The sequence below is a fragment of the Giraffa tippelskirchi genome, chromosome 13, assembly GCF_054371585.1.
Source record: "Giraffa tippelskirchi isolate mGirTip1 chromosome 13, T2T-mGirTip1v1.2.pri, whole genome shotgun sequence".
In the NCBI taxonomy this organism is placed as follows: Eukaryota; Metazoa; Chordata; class Mammalia; order Artiodactyla; family Giraffidae; genus Giraffa; species Giraffa tippelskirchi.
Window position 1 is genome coordinate 122,855,480 of NC_137287.1, and position 17,244 is coordinate 122,872,723.

General features: G+C 41.6%; 1 protein-coding gene across 6 annotated transcripts in view; it reads left to right on the forward strand.

Annotated features, from left to right (window-relative positions):
• The window catches only part of DOK5 (docking protein 5), a 240,099-nt gene that overhangs the window by 66,079 nt on the left and 156,776 nt on the right, over positions 1-17,244 (forward strand). For all 6 annotated transcript variants that reach the window (XM_081557308.1, XM_081557309.1, XM_081557313.1 and 3 more), the window contains exon 2: positions 2,194-2,301. In XM_081557308.1, the coding sequence (XP_081413434.1) occupies positions 2,194-2,301 (108 nt within the window). The remainder of the gene's footprint in view (positions 1-2,193; positions 2,302-17,244) is intronic.

Here is a 17,244-nt window from a genome sequence, read left to right on the forward strand (position 1 = left end):
CTCCCTCTTCACGCAGCCCTCACCCCTGATAACCACTAGTCTAATTTCCACTTCTATACTTCTGTCATTTCAAGAATGCTGTTAATGCGGCCATACAGTATGTAACCTTTGGGTTTGGCTCCACACCGGGCCCCCCACTCCTCACCCCCAGCAGGCAGCATTATTCTCTGAAGACTCATTCAAATTGTTTTTTATAGCTGAGTGGTATCCTATGATGTGCTTGTTCCCCAAATCGTTTACCTGGGTTGTGTACAGTTTTGCACTGATACAAATCCAGCTGCTATGAACATTCTTGTTCATGTTTTTTGTGTGTGGGGAGTTTGCATCTCTCTGGCCTAGATTCCTAAGAGTAAAGCTCTCAAGTCCTATGCTGCTTGCTTAGTTCTTTAAGGAATTGCCAAACCGTGTTTCAGAGCTGCACATTTTACATTCCCAGCAGCAGTGCGAAAGCGATCCAGTTTATTGGCATCCTTGTCAACATTCGGTGGTGGTATTATTATTTGAGCCAGCCTGATAGGTGTGTGTTTCACTGTGGTTTTAGTGTTTGTGGTTGTGGTTCACAGTGTTTCACTGTGGTTTTGATTTACATTTCCCTGAAGGCTTAATGATGGTGAGCGTTTTCTCCTGTGCCTGATCGCCTGTGTATCCTCTCTGGTGGAATGTCTGTCTGATGTCCGTTTTGTAAATGGATTGTGTGGCTCTTTCATGTTGGAATTTGAGGGCTCGGTCTTCTAGATACTGACCCTACGTCAGATATACGGTTTGCACGTATTTCTTTTCCTCAGCTTGTCTTTTCATTCTCTCAGCAGAATTTCTCACACAGCCAAAGTTTTAAATTTTGATGAGTTACATGTGGCAACATTTTCTTTTATGGATTAAGATTTTGGTATGAGGTCTAGGGCTTCCCTGGTAGCTCAGTGGTAAAGAACCCACTTGCAGTGCAGGAGACCTGGGTTCCATTCCTGGGTCAGGAAGATTCCTTAGAGGAGGAAATGGCAATCCACTCCAGTATTCTTGCCTGGAAAATTCCGTGGATAGAGGAGCCTGGCGGGCTATAGTCCGTGGGGTCACAAAAGAGTCAGAGGCAATTTAGAGAGTGAACAACAGCAACACGAGGTCTAAGAACTCTTTGTTCAGACCGTGTTCCCAACACTTCCTTTTTCCTCCCTAAATATATATACATATGTATGTATGTATGTATATGTATATACTTTTTTTTAATATTTGAGTCCATTTTGAGTTAATTTTGTATGAGTGTTTTGGGTCAAGGGTTTTGTTTTTTTTTTTTTAATTCCCTATGGATATTCAGTTTTTTGGGCTTCTCTTGTGACTCAGATGGTAAAGAATCCGCCTGCAGTGCAGGAGACCTGGGTTCGATCCTTGGGTTGGGAAGATCCCCTGGAGGAGGGCATGGCAACCCACTCCAGTATTCTTGCCTGGAGAATTCCGTGGACAGAGGAGCCCAGCTGACTGCAGTTTCTGGGGTTGCAAAGAGTCGGACACGACTGAGCGGCTAAGCACACACATTCGGTTTTTTGAGCACCGTTTGTTTAAAAGGCCACCCTCTGTCCACTGAGTTACTTTTCCAGTTTTGTCTCCATGTTTTCATGACCCTTAGCATTTTATAGTATTAACTCAGACTGCACCCCAGCCTGGCAATAATCTTTGAGTCTCTGGGTTGAATTTTCTGAAGGAGAATGTGGTTGGTGTTCATCCGAATTTATTAGCTAGTCTATTGTCTGGCCCAGGTCCTGATCGTCGGGTATGAGGAATGTCACATGACACGCAGGGACTGTCTCTTCCTAGGTCTTCAAGCCTTTGACGTATATCAGGCTGCGATCTCCATAAATAATGGTGTTTGAAATTAGGGCATGTGCCATAAAAGCTTGTCTTGTTTGTGCTGATTTGGGGTTTTTATCTCTGGGACTTTTTCTGAAATGTTGTCAAAGAATGAAGATATGTGCCTCTAAATACTTATTTTCTTTTGATTCCAGTGATTTTCTGAACGGCATAATACACCCATTGTGGAAACAGTTTGGGGTTTTAAAATTTTGTTTTCCCAAAGCAACATCACATTTATGGTTAATGAATATTTTACAGGTGAAAACATCAAAAAGAAAACATTTAAATGCAAATGCCGGTAATATCTGAGTTAGTTGTGGTGCTGAGTGCTGTCTTTGTATTCCCTTCCAGATTTATCAACGATGTTGGTTAGTATTCAAGAAAGCTTCCAGCAAAGGTCCAAAAAGACTGGAGAAATTTTCTGATGAACGTGCTGCCTATTTTAGGTGTTATCATAAGGTAAGACTCAATTATTGTAGCTTTCCAGAAGTCTGTTCAGAACTAGGGAACTCAAGTTCTTTGAGTCTGAAAATTTGTCTTGCTTTTTTAACCACGTTACAAAAATTACTTTTTCCAAGGACATAACATCTCTAAAGTAGTATCTACTTGCTCATTGTTCTCTCTTTTGGTTGTTGGTACTTGTTTCTTTTGTAGTTGATTCATTTTATTGTGTTTTTGTAAGATTGATTGACTTTGTGTTTGGCTGTGGTGGGTCTCTGGTGCTGTCTGCAGGCTTTCTCTGGTTGTGAGCGGGGCTCCTCTTCTGTTGCCACGTGTGAGCGTCTTATTGCCGCGGCTTCCCTCCTTGTGGAGCGTGGGCTCTGGGTCTCAGTCGTGGTGGCTTGCAGGCTCCGGAGTGCCGTCTCAGGTCGTTGCCTACTGGTTAGATGCTCCGTCCACATTGCAAGGTGGATTCTTAACCACTGGGCCACCAGGGAAGCCTCCCATTTTATTGTTGATAGACACTTAGGTTTTCTCCAGTTTTCACCTATTATGACTCCAGTTTTTAAAAAATTTTTATTGGAGTATCTTTCATTGGAGTATCTTTTTAAAAAATTTTTATTGGAGTATCGAATCTTCCCTGGTGGCTCAGAGGGTAAAGTTTCTGCCCGCCATGCGGGAGACCCAGGTTCGGTCCCTGGGTTGGGATGATCCCCTGAAGAAGGAAGTGGGAACCCACTCCAGTGCTCTTGCCTGGAGAATCCCATGGACAGAGGAGCCTGGTGGCCTGCAGTCCATGGGGTAGAAAAGAGTTGGACAGTACCGAGTGACTTCACTTTATGTTGTGTTAGTTTCCATGGTGCAACAGACTGAATCAGCTGTACGTATGCACATATCCCCCTTTTTTGGATTTCCTTCCCATTTAGGTCACTACAGAGCGCTGAACAGACTTCCTTGTGCCGTCCAGTGGGTTCTCCTTAGTATCTGTTTTGTTCCTATCATCAGTAGTGTATGTATGTCAAGCCCAATGTCCCAGTTCATCCCATCCACTCCCTCCCCGCTTGGTATCCATACGTTTGTCCTCTGAATCTGTATCTCTGTTTCCGCTTTGTAAATGATTGTCTGCCACCGTGGTCCAGGGCTTCCCTGGTGGCTCAGTGGTGAAGAATCCGCCTGCGATGCAGGAGACTTGTAGGAGATGCAGGTTTGATCCCTGGGTTGAGAAGATCCCCTGGAGGAGGAAACGGCAGCCGGTTCCAGTACTCTTGCCTGGAAATCCCCATGGATAGAGGAGCCTGGTGGGCTACAGTCCATGGGGTCACGAAAGGTCAGACAGGACTGAGTGATTAAACAACAGACCATTGTAGTCCAAGCCACCAAGCTGCCTAATTCCCAGCGCTCTGGAGTCTGTTTGATACGCTCATATCACATCATGATTCTCTAGCTCAGAACCCTTGGTCAGGTTGGTATAATGGTCCACCCATCACACGTGTGACTTCCTGTCGCCGCCTGTTTAACTTCATGTACGCAGTTTCCCCAAGTCCCACTTGGCCCTGCGACGGGTACCCTGGGCTCTGCACCCTCCATAGATGGCCAAGCACATCCCTTGTTTTGAATTTCCTCTTCCCTCTGCGTGGAAGGCTCTCCTTGCAAATATCCACATAACCATATCCTTCCTTTGTTCATGTCACTGTTCAAATTCCTCTGCTAAGCGAGCCCCTTACCTGCCCTCGTTATTTAAAATGAAGTCCCTGGACCCCCTCCCGCTCCATCTCCCTTTGTTTGTAGCTCTTGCCGTACCGCATACATAGTGCTCAGTTATTTCCTATTGTCTTTACTACAATACCACCAAAAAACAAGGTTCCTGAGGGCAGAGATTTTGGGGTCGGGGGTACATCTGCTTCTACTCCTTACCAGTGCCTAACGTAGCAGACACTTTTCAAACTTTTTTCTTTTAAATATCAAAGATCTTTATTTTTATTTTTATTTGTTTTGTTTTTATTTTATCAGGCCTTGGTTGTAGCACGCCGGACCTTTACTTGTGGCACGTGGGCTCGGGTCCTGAACAGGGACTGAACCCTGGCCCCCTGCATCGGGAGAGCAGAGTCTTAGCCCCTCGACCACCAGGGAAGCTGCTCTTAAGACTCTTGATTGAAAAGATATGAGTATTATCAATAGAGGACAGGGAATAGATGTGGATGTCTATATGTCCCTCTTTTATTTAGCTCATCAGAGAGTCTTGAGGCCTCTGAAACTAAGAAAAAGAATTCTGATTGGAGGAAATGCAGTGCATGGTGCTGGGAGCAGAGAAATCCAGGCCTGGGAAGGTTTATGAGAACAGACGCAAGCGTAAAACCAGAGTGGACTGGGAAGATGCCTCTTGCGTGGGAAAGAAGCCAAGGGAGTTTGAGGACAAACTTGCCCTATTTCCCAGACTCCTACCTGCTGGCTGTGGAATTTAATATGTATATCTTTGGGGAATGTGGTAAGCCACAATCTCTTTAATCTATAATGATCATTAACCAAAGTTCAAAGCATCAGAACAGAAGAATTGTCTCCATTAAGCCTCCAAGCCCTTGTTGAGTTCCTGCAGCCGATTCACCCTCCTAACTCAGATCTGATACATTTAATATTAATCTCCCGGGGGCGTATAAAAAGCTGGAGTAACTCTGAGATATGCATTTTTTATCTAAATGCTGTGTAATTTATGAATCTTGATAATAAAAATACTAGGGTGATAAATAGCTCACCGTGACCAGATTTCAGAGTTTATTTGAATACAAATAAAAAGCAATTTCCAAAAGAAATGAAGCCCTGTACATTATGCTGTTTGAGCAACCCAGAGATGGTGTGGCATATACACCCATCTCTCCTGTAGGAAATCGGTGGCATGTGTGGAAATGAAGTGCTTCTTTTGTTTCACTTTTAAAGATAGTATTATGGGTGTGTGTGGGGGGACGCACCAGTTTTACATATGTGATTCTTTTCAGTTTTTTAAAAAGGAAATTGACCGTAGAATTTTAAAACTTGGTGCTTTGCTCACTGACAAGGTAACTAAAGGTGCTGTCATACAAAAACTGGAAAATAAATATATGACTAATGCCCAGACAGAACCTTCCATTCTTTGTGTCTTGACCTCTTTCGTGAAGTGCCCCTCAAGCCCCAGAGCTGTCAGAGACGGCTGTGAATTTGATTAACTGTAATTGTAACAGTATTAAGACTCCAGTGACTTTATTTTTTCTTTCTTTCTTTCCAGTTTTATTGAGTAATAATTGACATGCATCACTAAGTTTTAATGTAGGACTCCAGTGACTTTAAATTTAGTTCCTGACTTTCCCATTAAATACTGGTTTATTGTTCTCACTCAGCAAATCCAAATTGCCCACACAAAGCAGAAGGGGTTGAGAGTTTCTGTGCATACTTTCACTTTTTTGGTGTGACTAACAATTGAGAAGAAATCTAAGTAGAATGATGGTCTACTGTTTTTTTGAGACCAAAGCAAATAGTGTGGTGGGAAGTATGCTGGCCCTGGGTTTGGGAAGCTTGCTTTCTCTTTTTCCCTCTCTTTTTTCTTTTGTTAATTAACCTCACTTTATTTATTTATTGAAGTGTAGGGAATATGCAATATTATGCTGGTTTCAGGTGCATAGCGCATTGATTCAGTATTTTTTCAATTGTTTTTATTAATTAATCACAGACTAATTAATTAACTTATTAGTGGACTGCAGCATGGGGTCACAAAGAGTGGGAAAATGACCTAGCGTGTGAACAATAACAAGTGTATTGATTTACAATGTTGTGTTAGTTTCAGATGTGATGGTTTAGTCACTAAATCATGTCCAACTCTTGTGGCTCCGTGGACTATATAGCCTGGCAGGCTCCTCTGTCCATCAGCAAAGTGAATCACTTATACGTATACATATATCCACTTTTTTAGATTGTGTTATAGATCATTATAGAGTATTGAGTGGAGCTCCCCGTGCTGTACAGCAGGTCCTTATTGGTCGTCTGTTTTATACATACATGTATATACAGTGATGGGTGTGTGTCAATTCCAGTCTCTCATTACCCCCCCCCTTGGTAACCGGAACTTTGTTTCTACATCTGTCACTCTGCTTCTGTTTTTTATAAAACTCTTAGAGGAAAACAAAGGCAGGACACTCTCTGACATAAATCCCAGCAAGATCTTTTTTGATCCACCTCCTAGAATAATGAAAATCAAAACAAAAGTCAACAAATGGGACCTAATTAGACATAAAAGCTTTTACACAGCAAAGACAACCGTAAACAAAGTGAAAAGACAGCCCACAGAATGGGAAAAAATATTTGCAAACAAAGCGACTGACGAGGGATTCATCTCCAATTTTTAAATACACAAACAGCTCATGCAGCTCACTATCAAAAAATAAAGACAACCCAATCAAAAAATGGGCAGAAGATCTAAATATACATTTCTCCAAAGAACACATACAGAGGGCCAAAAAGCATATGAAAAGATGATCAACATCACTAATTATCAGAGAAATGCAAATAAAATCAACAATGAGTTAGCACCTCACACAAGTCAGAATGGCCATCATCAAAAAATCTACAAACGGTAAATGCTGGAGAAGTATGGAGGAAAGGGAACCTTCCTACACCATTGGTGGGAATGTAAATCTGTACAGCCACTATGGATAACAGTATGGCTGTTTGTTAAAAAACAAAGCTAAAAAGAGAGCTATCATATGACCCAGCAATCTCCCTTCTGGGCTTGTATCCCGAGAAACCTGTGCTTTGAAAAGATACGTGCATCCCGATGTTCACTGCAGCACTATTTATTAATACAATAGCCAGGACACGGAAGCAGCCTAAGTGTCCATTGACAGATGCGTGGATAATGGAGATATGATGTATATACACAATGAAATATCACTCAGTCATAAAGGGGAATGAAATAACGCTACTCACAGTGACGTGGGTGGACCAAGAGACTGTCGTACTAAGTGAAATAAGTCAGACAGAGACAGACAAATACCAGATGATATTACTTATACGTGGAATCCCAACAGTGACTCAGCATTTCTGCAGACTCTACTCTATTACAGGCTATGGCTATACTCTATTTTATACGCAGTGTTGATAGTTTGTATCTGTTAATCCCAGACCCCTGATTTGTCCCTCCCTGCTGGCTTCTCCCCTTCGGTAACCACAAGTTTGTTTTCTATATCTGTGAGTCTGTTTCTATTTTGCATAAACATTCATTTGTATTATTTTTTAGATTCCACATACAAGTGATATCATACAGTATTTGTCTGACAATTCATTAAGCATGATATTCTCTAGTGAGTGAAAGTCGCTCAGTCGTGTCCAACTCTTTGCAACCCCATGGACTATACAGTCCATGGAATTCTCCAGGCCAGAATACTGGAGTGGGTGGCCTTTCCCTTCTCCAGGGAATCTTCCCATCCCAGGGATCGACCCCAGGTCTCCCACCTTGCAGGTGGATTCTTTACCAGCTGAGCCACAAGGAAAGTCCAAGCATACTTGAGTGGGTTCACTATGCCTTCGCCAGGGGATCTTCCCGACCCAGGAATCGAACCAGGGTCTCCTGCATTGCAGGCAGATTCTTTACCAACTGAGCTATCAGGGGTTCATCCATATTGCTGCAAATGACGATCTTTCACTCTTTCTCATAGCTGAGTAATATTCCATTGTCCATATACCGCATCTTAGCCAGTTAAGAAGAGTGCTAGGGTTGCTTCCATGTCTTGGCCTTGGTAAATAGTGCTCCTCTGAACAACGTGATCCCCTTGGGATCCGTCCAAGTTGCTGTGTTATGTGTCTTCATAGTTCCGTCCTGTTTATCACTAACCAGTGTCCACAGTGGGGGTTACTACAGTTGATTACGTTCCCCACTGAAGAACATATTGGTTGTTTCTATGTTTTTACTATTATGGATACCGTTTTTATTTTTCTGGGATAAACTCCCAAGAGTACAACTGCTGGATCATATGGTGGCTGTATGTTTAGTTTTACAAGAAATTGCAAACCTCCCTTACAGAGCAGCTGTGGGTTTTACATTCCCACCAGTAATGAATGACTGATTCAGTGTTCCTGCATCTTCATCAGCCTTTGGTGGTGTCACTATATTTACTTTAGTCATTCTGATAGTCATATCTCATTGTAGTTTTAATTTGCATTCCCTCTTGTCTAATGATGTTGAATCTATTTTCCTGCACTTGAATTGTTGTCTGTGTATCTTTTTCTATGAAATATCTCTTTATGTATTTTTACCAATTTTTGGTAACTTTTTTTACGAGTGAGTTTTGGGTATTTTTCTATATAGATTCCAGTCCTTTGTCAGATATGTGGTTGCAAATATTTTCTCTTTTTCCATAGCTTATCTTTTCATCCTCTTAACAGGATCTTTTGCAGAACAAAAGTTTTAATTCTCATCAGGTCCACTGTTTGAATTTTTATTTATATGAATTATGCTTTTTGTGTCAAGTCTAAGAATTCTTTGCCTAGCCTTGGATGCTGGACATTTTCTTTTTCTAAAATTTTATAATTTTAAGTTATAAATTTAAGTTCATGAATCATTTTGAGTTTAATTTTTGTATGAGATGTGAGACGTAGGTCAAGTTTCATTCCTTTTTACCTATGGTTGTCCAATTATTCCAATGCCCTTTGTTCTAAAAAAAAATTTTTTCCCACCGAGCTGCTTCTGTACATTTATCAAGAATCAGTCGGGCGTATTAGGTCTGTTTCTGGGTTTTCTGTTCTTTTTCATTGAGCCATGTATCATGTTCTCTTGATTACCGTAAATATATACTAATAATATTGGGTAGAAATGAATGCTTGCAGTTATTCTGTTTTTAAAGGTCATTTTAGTTATGTTAGTGCTTCTCCATAAAATTTTAGATTTGTCTGTGCTTATAGAAAACCCATGTTAGAATTCTGAATAATTAAAGTAAGCCTATAAATCAAATTGTGGGAGAACTTGACATCTTTTCTATATCAGATCTTTCGATCATGAACATGATCGCTCCATTTATTTGAATTTTAAAAACTTCTTTCATCATTATTTGGTAGTACTCAACCTCTGTATCCTGTACATGTTTACTTAAGTTGATATGTGATTATTTCATTTAATTTGGATTAAATTCAAAGCCCTTTTGCATTAAATCCTTGTGTAAACTTGTCATCTTTGGCCAGTAATCGGTAAAACAGTCATCTGGTTTAATTTTTTTTTTTTCCTACCCCACAATTATTTGAGTAATCATTTGAATTGATTAGTGGTCTTTGCATTTTGGAAAAAAACCTCAAGTTTTGAGGGCTTATGAGAATGTCATCTGGGTAGTCTGGCACTGATCTGTTAGTTTGTTTGACTTAGTCATGTTCTTAAGAAACGTACATATGCACATAGGGAAAAGGAACAAGACAGAAACAAACTTAGCTACAAAGTTCGTTGAATGTAAATGCCTTTCTTCCCCCCATTTTTATGTGTTTCTTACATGAATTTCTTAAAAACTTGCATCCCAAGGACTTATCTATGTGATTTCACATTTGTGTTTATGTGGAAACACTTGACTATAATCCAGGTACACACAGAAGCTCTCTGTCGGTGATGTCAGACAGAGAAGGGTGGGCTTTCTTAAGTCATTAAAAAATGAGTCAAATGTTTTTGGGGTGTGGGAGAAAGTACAGGATATTGTTGACCAAAGGGTGATGATCCATTTACCTCATTTTACAACTTTTTGCAGATTTCTTTTTTCTATCACATTATTTTTAAAAATGATAAATATCATGCATGTTTCTTGTAACAAATGTAAACAATTCTGAAGTGCATGGAGTAAAATGAAAAAACAAAACAAAACTATTCTGGACCCTAGTCCCTGTCCTTTGGAAAAAATACTAATGGATTAATGTGTACTTTTCAGATTCTTTTTTTCTCTGTATATAAATAGAGACAAATTCTCACACATATATACATTTTTAAAGCAAAAATTCAGTAATTCATTGCGTATCATGCATATTGTGTTTAAGGAGACCATAATTACAGATTTCCCCAGGACCATTTTGATGAGCCTGTAGTCCTTACGTAACTTTTAGTAGTGACTTCTTTCACATTCAGAATATTTGGATTTATGAGATAAAATAAATGGTCACATTAGTTATGCCCTTTCTCTAATGCTTTGACTATCATTCTAAGTCAATAATTAGTGGCTACCCCTCATTAATTTAACAGATCCGGAGTACTCTTTAATATTGATACACCACAACCTATTGAAAAATACCCAAATTGATGGGCAAAAAAATTTCTAATGTTTTATAAATTTAAATTCTACTCTGGTGAAAAACGTGTGCATGCATCTGTGTATGCTCATGCAAATCTTCTTGAGAGGAAAACTCTTAGATGTGGGATCGTCAGCTGATATCCTGTACCTTTAACATTTTTGTAGCTAATGCCCAATTGTCTCCAGATAGATTATGCAAAATCCCACACCCACGACCAGCTTAGGAAAGCGTCCTTCACCCAGGACTCCATTCTCTCTGTAAATTTCAGATGCAGACTTTTCAGTGTAAGTACCCTTTGGTGTGTATGTGGCTTTTTATTTTTAAGAAAGACGAGATGAATAGATTATTTCAGTTATTTCACGTGTACAAATAAAGCTCCACTCTTCAGGGCAGACAGTCCAAATTTATACCTCAGACAGGCTCTAGTCCAATTTATTTTAAGTGACCAAGGGCATGTGTATATATTTGGAAAGAATGAAACCATCTCTTGGGGCTGGGATTTAACTGTCTAGGCTGGTTCTTTCTTAAGGAATCTTTTGTAAAATGTTTGCTTAAACTACTGTGTTCCAGGTCCTGAGGGGAGACTTGTGGATAGAAATGTTTTATGCTGACAACTTTTGATTAGAACTGGGAATGTGTCTCCTTATTTATCTGTCCTTGCGTACTGGCACTGCATTAAAGCCATTGGTACTTTTTTTTTTAGGGAAGACAATACGAAACACTTAAAATGTTTGGAATACATTATAAGAAGTCCTTAGGAAAATTTTAATGGGAATATTTATTAGAGCTTTTTATAGTGCTCTTTAAAGTTCAACTGATAATAATGTAATAACAATAATAATCATGTAATGGATTGTTTTATTAATCCTGTACTGGAGAAGACATTATAGATCCAGAAATGTATTGTTTTTACATGACTTATTTTCAAAGGCAACCTACAGAAGAAGTTAAAGGGATTTATGCCTCTTCATTTTCTGTAGGATAATGGCTTTATTTATTTATTTTTTTAGAATGAAATAATTTGAAGCTTCTGCAGAGCTTTGCAATTTGCATATACAAAGTGAATTGCTCACTGAATTCATTCAGTGCCACAAGGGAAAAAATAATTAGGATACAGCTTACAAAAGCAAGGCAGAAAAATTGCCTTTTAGGTAGCAGTCTCCATTTCACTCTGTAAACATAAATAAATCATCATCTGTAAATTACCATCAGCAAAAGAAGGGGAAAAATTGGAAATCAAATCCTTGTTTTCCTAAATGGCTTTTGACTTTGCAGCACACCAGCAACATATTTAATATTTCCACACAACGTTGACTAATTGCATAATTCTGACAGGAATATACCAGCTCCTCAAGGGAGTGTACTTTAAGCAAAATCCGATTGTATTAATCTTCCCTTGAAACACCAGAAGAAATTTCAGCAGTTTCTCTGTCTAGTTACAAAATAACCCATTTGGAAAATTGAATTGTGTAATTTGTAATTGTTTTCCAAGTGGTCAATGCAAACCTATAGCAGTAGCAAGTTAAACTTTTAAAGTATGGCCACTTTGTTAATTGCTGGCTGTTAAAACATTTATTTCAATGAATACTATCATTTATGACGAGTAAGACATCTGGAATATGGCTTTAAACGGCCAAATTAATTTGCCAGTTCCTTTTTTGGAATTCCTAATTGGATGGCATACTTAAAGATTTATCAGAGATTAGGAGTGTGCTGAATATCGCTCTTTCCTTTGGGGGAGTCATAGTACTGGGTTTTTGATACTCAGAGAGTTAGAAAACAAGGACTGCAGAGGAATTAAGTAGCTCTTTAGCTCTCCCTGTTTTTCGGTTCTTCCCTCCCTAAGCTGAGCTAAGTCATCACTGTTCACTGCCTGGTTGTCTCCTGACCTCTCTGGACCTCGTTTCCACCCTCCGGTCACGTTCCCACCCTTCCCCTCGGTTGAGGCCACGTGTATGGCCAAGCCAACGGTGCGCTGCTCAGCTCCAGAGGACGCCCTTCTCCTCAGGTCTGTGTGAACAGCACACTCTAGTTGCATGATGCATCCTCTGTGTCCATTCTCCACTCCCACTCTAACGGGGTTTTTCACCCTCTGCGCTGTTAACATTTTCGGTGTGGAGCTGGCCTGTTCACTGCAGGATGTTTAGCAGCATCTCTGACCTCTACTCCCTAGATGCCAAGAGCACCTCCCAGTTTTGGCAACCAAAAATAGCCCCGGACTTTGTGAAACCTTTTCCCTGGAAAGGAGGAGGCGAGTGCAAGACCTTAAGATCTCCCCTGGATGGAGAACCACTGGCCTGTGATGTGTGGATGCGACCCCTCCAGTTACCTGCTTAAAACCTCTTCGTCTGTCCTCTGCGGACCTCGTGAGTCACAGTGACTCCTGCCGGCCTCTCTCCGTGCCTTTTAGCCCCAGCCCAGCTGCTCTCACTTGGCACTCTGTCTTCCTGTCACTGCCTCGCTCCTCACCGCCACTTTCCCCCATATTTCTATCCTACCAAACTGCAGTTTCGTGCTTGTGTGGGGAAGCTTTGGTCTGGAGATTCCTCTCTCCTTTCTTTGCCTCATAACCCCTCGCTCACCCTTCTCAGCCCACTTTAGGAATGACAGTGCCTCCCTCAGGAACGATGGCCTCACTAATTCTTTTCTGGAGTCATTTGGTGGCATTTGGTGGTTTACTGAAGTGTCGCATCAGATTATCCACGTTTGAATCCCAGCTCTGCTGTTTGCAAGCTGAGTGAACAAATTCACCTCTGATAGTCCTGTTCTATGTACAGCAGGAATTTCACAGTTAGTCAGAAATGTGAAAAATTAAACAACATAATCAATATGAAGTGCTTAGAACCCCAAATCTGGCATATAATTAAAGGTCTGCCTGCGTGGGGGGCTTCCCTCCCCTTCCCTGGCAGTCCAGTGGCTGAGACTGTGCTCCCGATGCAGGGGATCTGGGTTTGGTCCCCGGTCGGGGAACGAGGTCCCACATGCCGCAACTGAAGACCTGGTGCAGCCAAATAAGTGAATTTTGTTGTTGTTCAGTCACTAAGTTGTGTCTGACTGTTTGCAACCCCATGGATGCCAGGCTCCTCTGTCCTCCACTGTCCCCTGGAGTTTGCTCAAATTCACGTCCAATGAGTTGACGAGGCTCCTACTGTCTCACCCTCTTCTGCTCCGTTCTCCTTTGTTTATTTTCTATAAACAGAAATAAATGAATAAATTTTTTGTTTGAAGAGTCTGCCTCTTGGAATCAAATCATGCCTCTGCTCCGGGTCAGGAACGGGCCGACCCCGGACGTGTTACCGCTGCGGCTGCGTCTCAGTCTCCTTTCCTTGATGATGAAGATGGGGGAGGAGGCGGGGCTTTCGTTTACCATGTTCTTATTGCCTTACACGTGTGAGGCCCTGAGCTTGGTGCTGGGGACAGAGCAGAGAAGAGAGCAGGTGACACCCTGCGTCTACTTCTGCTTAACGTAGAGAAAACGTGTAAGTGAAATATGTAGGGTGTTGGCGTGACTGATCAGTGCTAAGCAAGAATGAAAGCTGGGCAAAGCTGAGAAAGGCATGTGGACTGAGAGTGTTGCAGTTTTGTTTTTGTTTATTTTATTTTACTGGCCTGTCAGCATGTGGGATCCTAGTTTCCTGACCGGAGATCCAAACTGCGCCCCCTGCATTGGAGGCGCATAGTCTTAACCACTGGACTGCCAGGGAAGTCCCCCTGTTGCAGTTCTAAATAGAGTCGCCTGGATGAGATGATGTTTGAGTCACTGAAGATGGGGCAGCTTAAGATTTCCTCCCCATAGGAAGAGTGTTTCCAAGCAAAGGAAGAATAAACCCAGGTGTTCTTGTTTGGTGGGACTGAAAAGACCACAAAAATGAGAGGGACTTCAGTTGGACTTCTCAGAAAGGAAACAGTAAATGAGAGGGACTTCAGTTGGACTTCTCAGAAAAGGAAAACAGTAAATTGCGCACTGCCTGTGCTGCAGCAGAGTGGTGTCTCTTCCATACAAGGCCCTCTAGCATCACACTGGGCTTCCCAGGTGCCCACCTGCCAGTGTGGGAGATGTGAAGGACGTGGGTTCAATCCCTGGGTTGGGAAGATCTCTTGGAGGAAGGCATGGCAACTCACTCCAGTATTCTTGCCTGGAGAATCCCATGGACAGAGGAGCCTGGTGGGCTACAGTCCGTGGGGTCGCAAAGAGTCGGACACAACTGAGTGACTTAGCCCGCACCCATGCATGCAGCATCACAGCAGGCCATGTCTGCAGAGCAATATTTGGAGGAATATTCTGAAAGTTCCAAAGAACTGCCCACTAGATCAGCAGAAGCTGGTGGAGGCTTCACTGTGCCGCTTTCCATTTCTTCCAGCTACTGGGAAGAAATCCATTTCTCTCAGAGCAGCACAGAGTGTGTGGGAGGAGTATGCATGGTTGGACAGTATCTTGAGGAAAGTGAATCAAAATTTGTTCAGACTGATTTTCAGGCAGCGCCATCCAAAGTAATCACACGCTAGAGCCAGAAAGTGCACCACCACCAAGGTAGCCTTCTGTCATTTTCTGCACCGGTGCAGGAAAGGCAAGTTGGACTGCCTTCAGCGTCTGCCTAGAGCCTCTGCTGAAGGAAGGATGCTTCACTGCGAGGCGTGGGGGATTGAAGGACCCTCATCAGATGGTCTGCGTGTGTCCCCGAAAGGCTCAGACACAAAGGATCCCTTCTCAATAGGCTCTAGAAGTGTAACCTAAACGAGCCGCCACGTTCGCCTGTGTGTGGTTTTCTTTGGATCCTCAGCAGCTACAGTTAGAACCTGCCGCTGTGATGACAGCTACCTGACTGTCCTGCTGAAATGCCTGCAAAGAGACTGATGATGGTGTCAAGCCACTAATGGCTTGGTTCCCTCCTTGAGTAAGCTGCCCAGGCGTGCCCACCAGCTCACATGCTGACAGATCCAGATGAAACACCGAGGATGTGTGTGTGTGTCAGTTGTGTCTTGCTCTTTGCGGCCCCGTGGACTGTAGCCCACCAGGCTCCTCTGTCTGTGGGGTTTCTTAGGCAAGAATACTGGAGCAGGTTGCCATTTCTTCCTCCAGGGAATCTTCCCAACCCAGGGATCGAACCCAAGTCTCTTGCATCTCCTGCATTAGCAGGCGGGTTCTTCACCACCAGTGCCACTTGGGAAGCCAGAAATGGAGGAGGAGGACGTCCAAATGTACAAAGGTGGGTGCTTCTGTCAACTAAACATGCAGTAGATTCTCGATAGTTGAACTCGCTCACCTTATTAAATGCCGTAGTCCACATTTTTAAAATAAAGGCATATCAGTGATTCTAGTAATATTCTTGACCTGGGTTTCCTTGTGGGAACAGTTCAGGCATCCTGTGTCAATATTTATCTTGACTATGACAATCACAAAAATATGGGCTTAGATTGACAAACCAGTTGGCCTAAAAAGAACAGCATTTTGATGCAGATAAGAGTTTTCAGTGGATGCTAAGACAATTCTCTCAAAGGTGATTGGGAAACAGGATATTCACCTAATGCCAAAGTATTGCCCAGCATGGATGCATCTCATAGACGTGATACTGGATGTAAGAATGCAAACATAGAAAAACATGTGTGATATAATTCAGTTCATATGTTTATATAAAGTTTTCTAGAAGGAGGAACTAGCCAGTGGCGATGGAGGTAAGACTGGTGGTTTTGTCAATGGTCAGACTGATCCAGGAAGTGTGGTGTTAACTGAAATGTTCCGTATGTCAGTCTGAGTGGTGGCTGCCCAGGTGTGTACACGTGTCAAGATTCACTGCACTGTGGTCTTGACATTTCTGTCTTTTACTGTTTGTGCTTGATCCATGGGACCTCATATTTAGATTCCTGTGCTTGTTCCAAGCCGGCTTTCACTAGAGCTGTAGTTTGGAATACAGACCATGGTGCCATATGTACACATATAAAAGCAAGTCGTTTTTGAAAAGCTGAGTTTTCTTCAGCATTTTAAAGTCTGAATAGGAAAGATGAGTTTAGTTCAGACTGTCTTCTTTTGAGTTGACAAGCACTTTATTTTTACAGAGGAATTAAGATTTACATTTCTTTTTTTTTCTTTCTTTCAAGATACGGTTTACAACTTGCAGAAATATCTTTAAATGTTTCCAAAACTGTTTGCATCTGTAGTTTTATTCATTTGCTCATTTATCCAGCCAGTAACTTATTTATTCTTTACTTTTAATATTTTTTAAGGAGCATACATGGTGGAGTGTACTGCTGGAAAAAGCATACATCTAGAGGCCAGCAGTTCTAGGTTTGAATGTTGCTCTATCCTTTCATTCTACCTGAGAAATCATAATTAAGTTACTTCTCTCATTCTCGCTATTTATCCTCATAATGAGTTTAATAACAGTACCAAGGATGTTGTACCATCCTGAGAATTTAGCATTATATGTAGCCATTCAGCATTCTGCAGTTGATTGAAGTAAGTGAACCTCCTTGAGAAGTGGATTTATAACTGGTGAGTAGGGTGTGAGATTCATTTCCTCATTTAATTAGACTAGTTCTACTTTTATATGATGGTGACACTGTAAGATTTCCTTTGAAAAAAAATTTTAAAAACCAAGTGATTCAACCACTAAATTAAAGTTGCTAACCAGTGTTCTAGTGGCTTATTATGTATTTGACTAGGAAATCTAGTCCCCTTTGTAC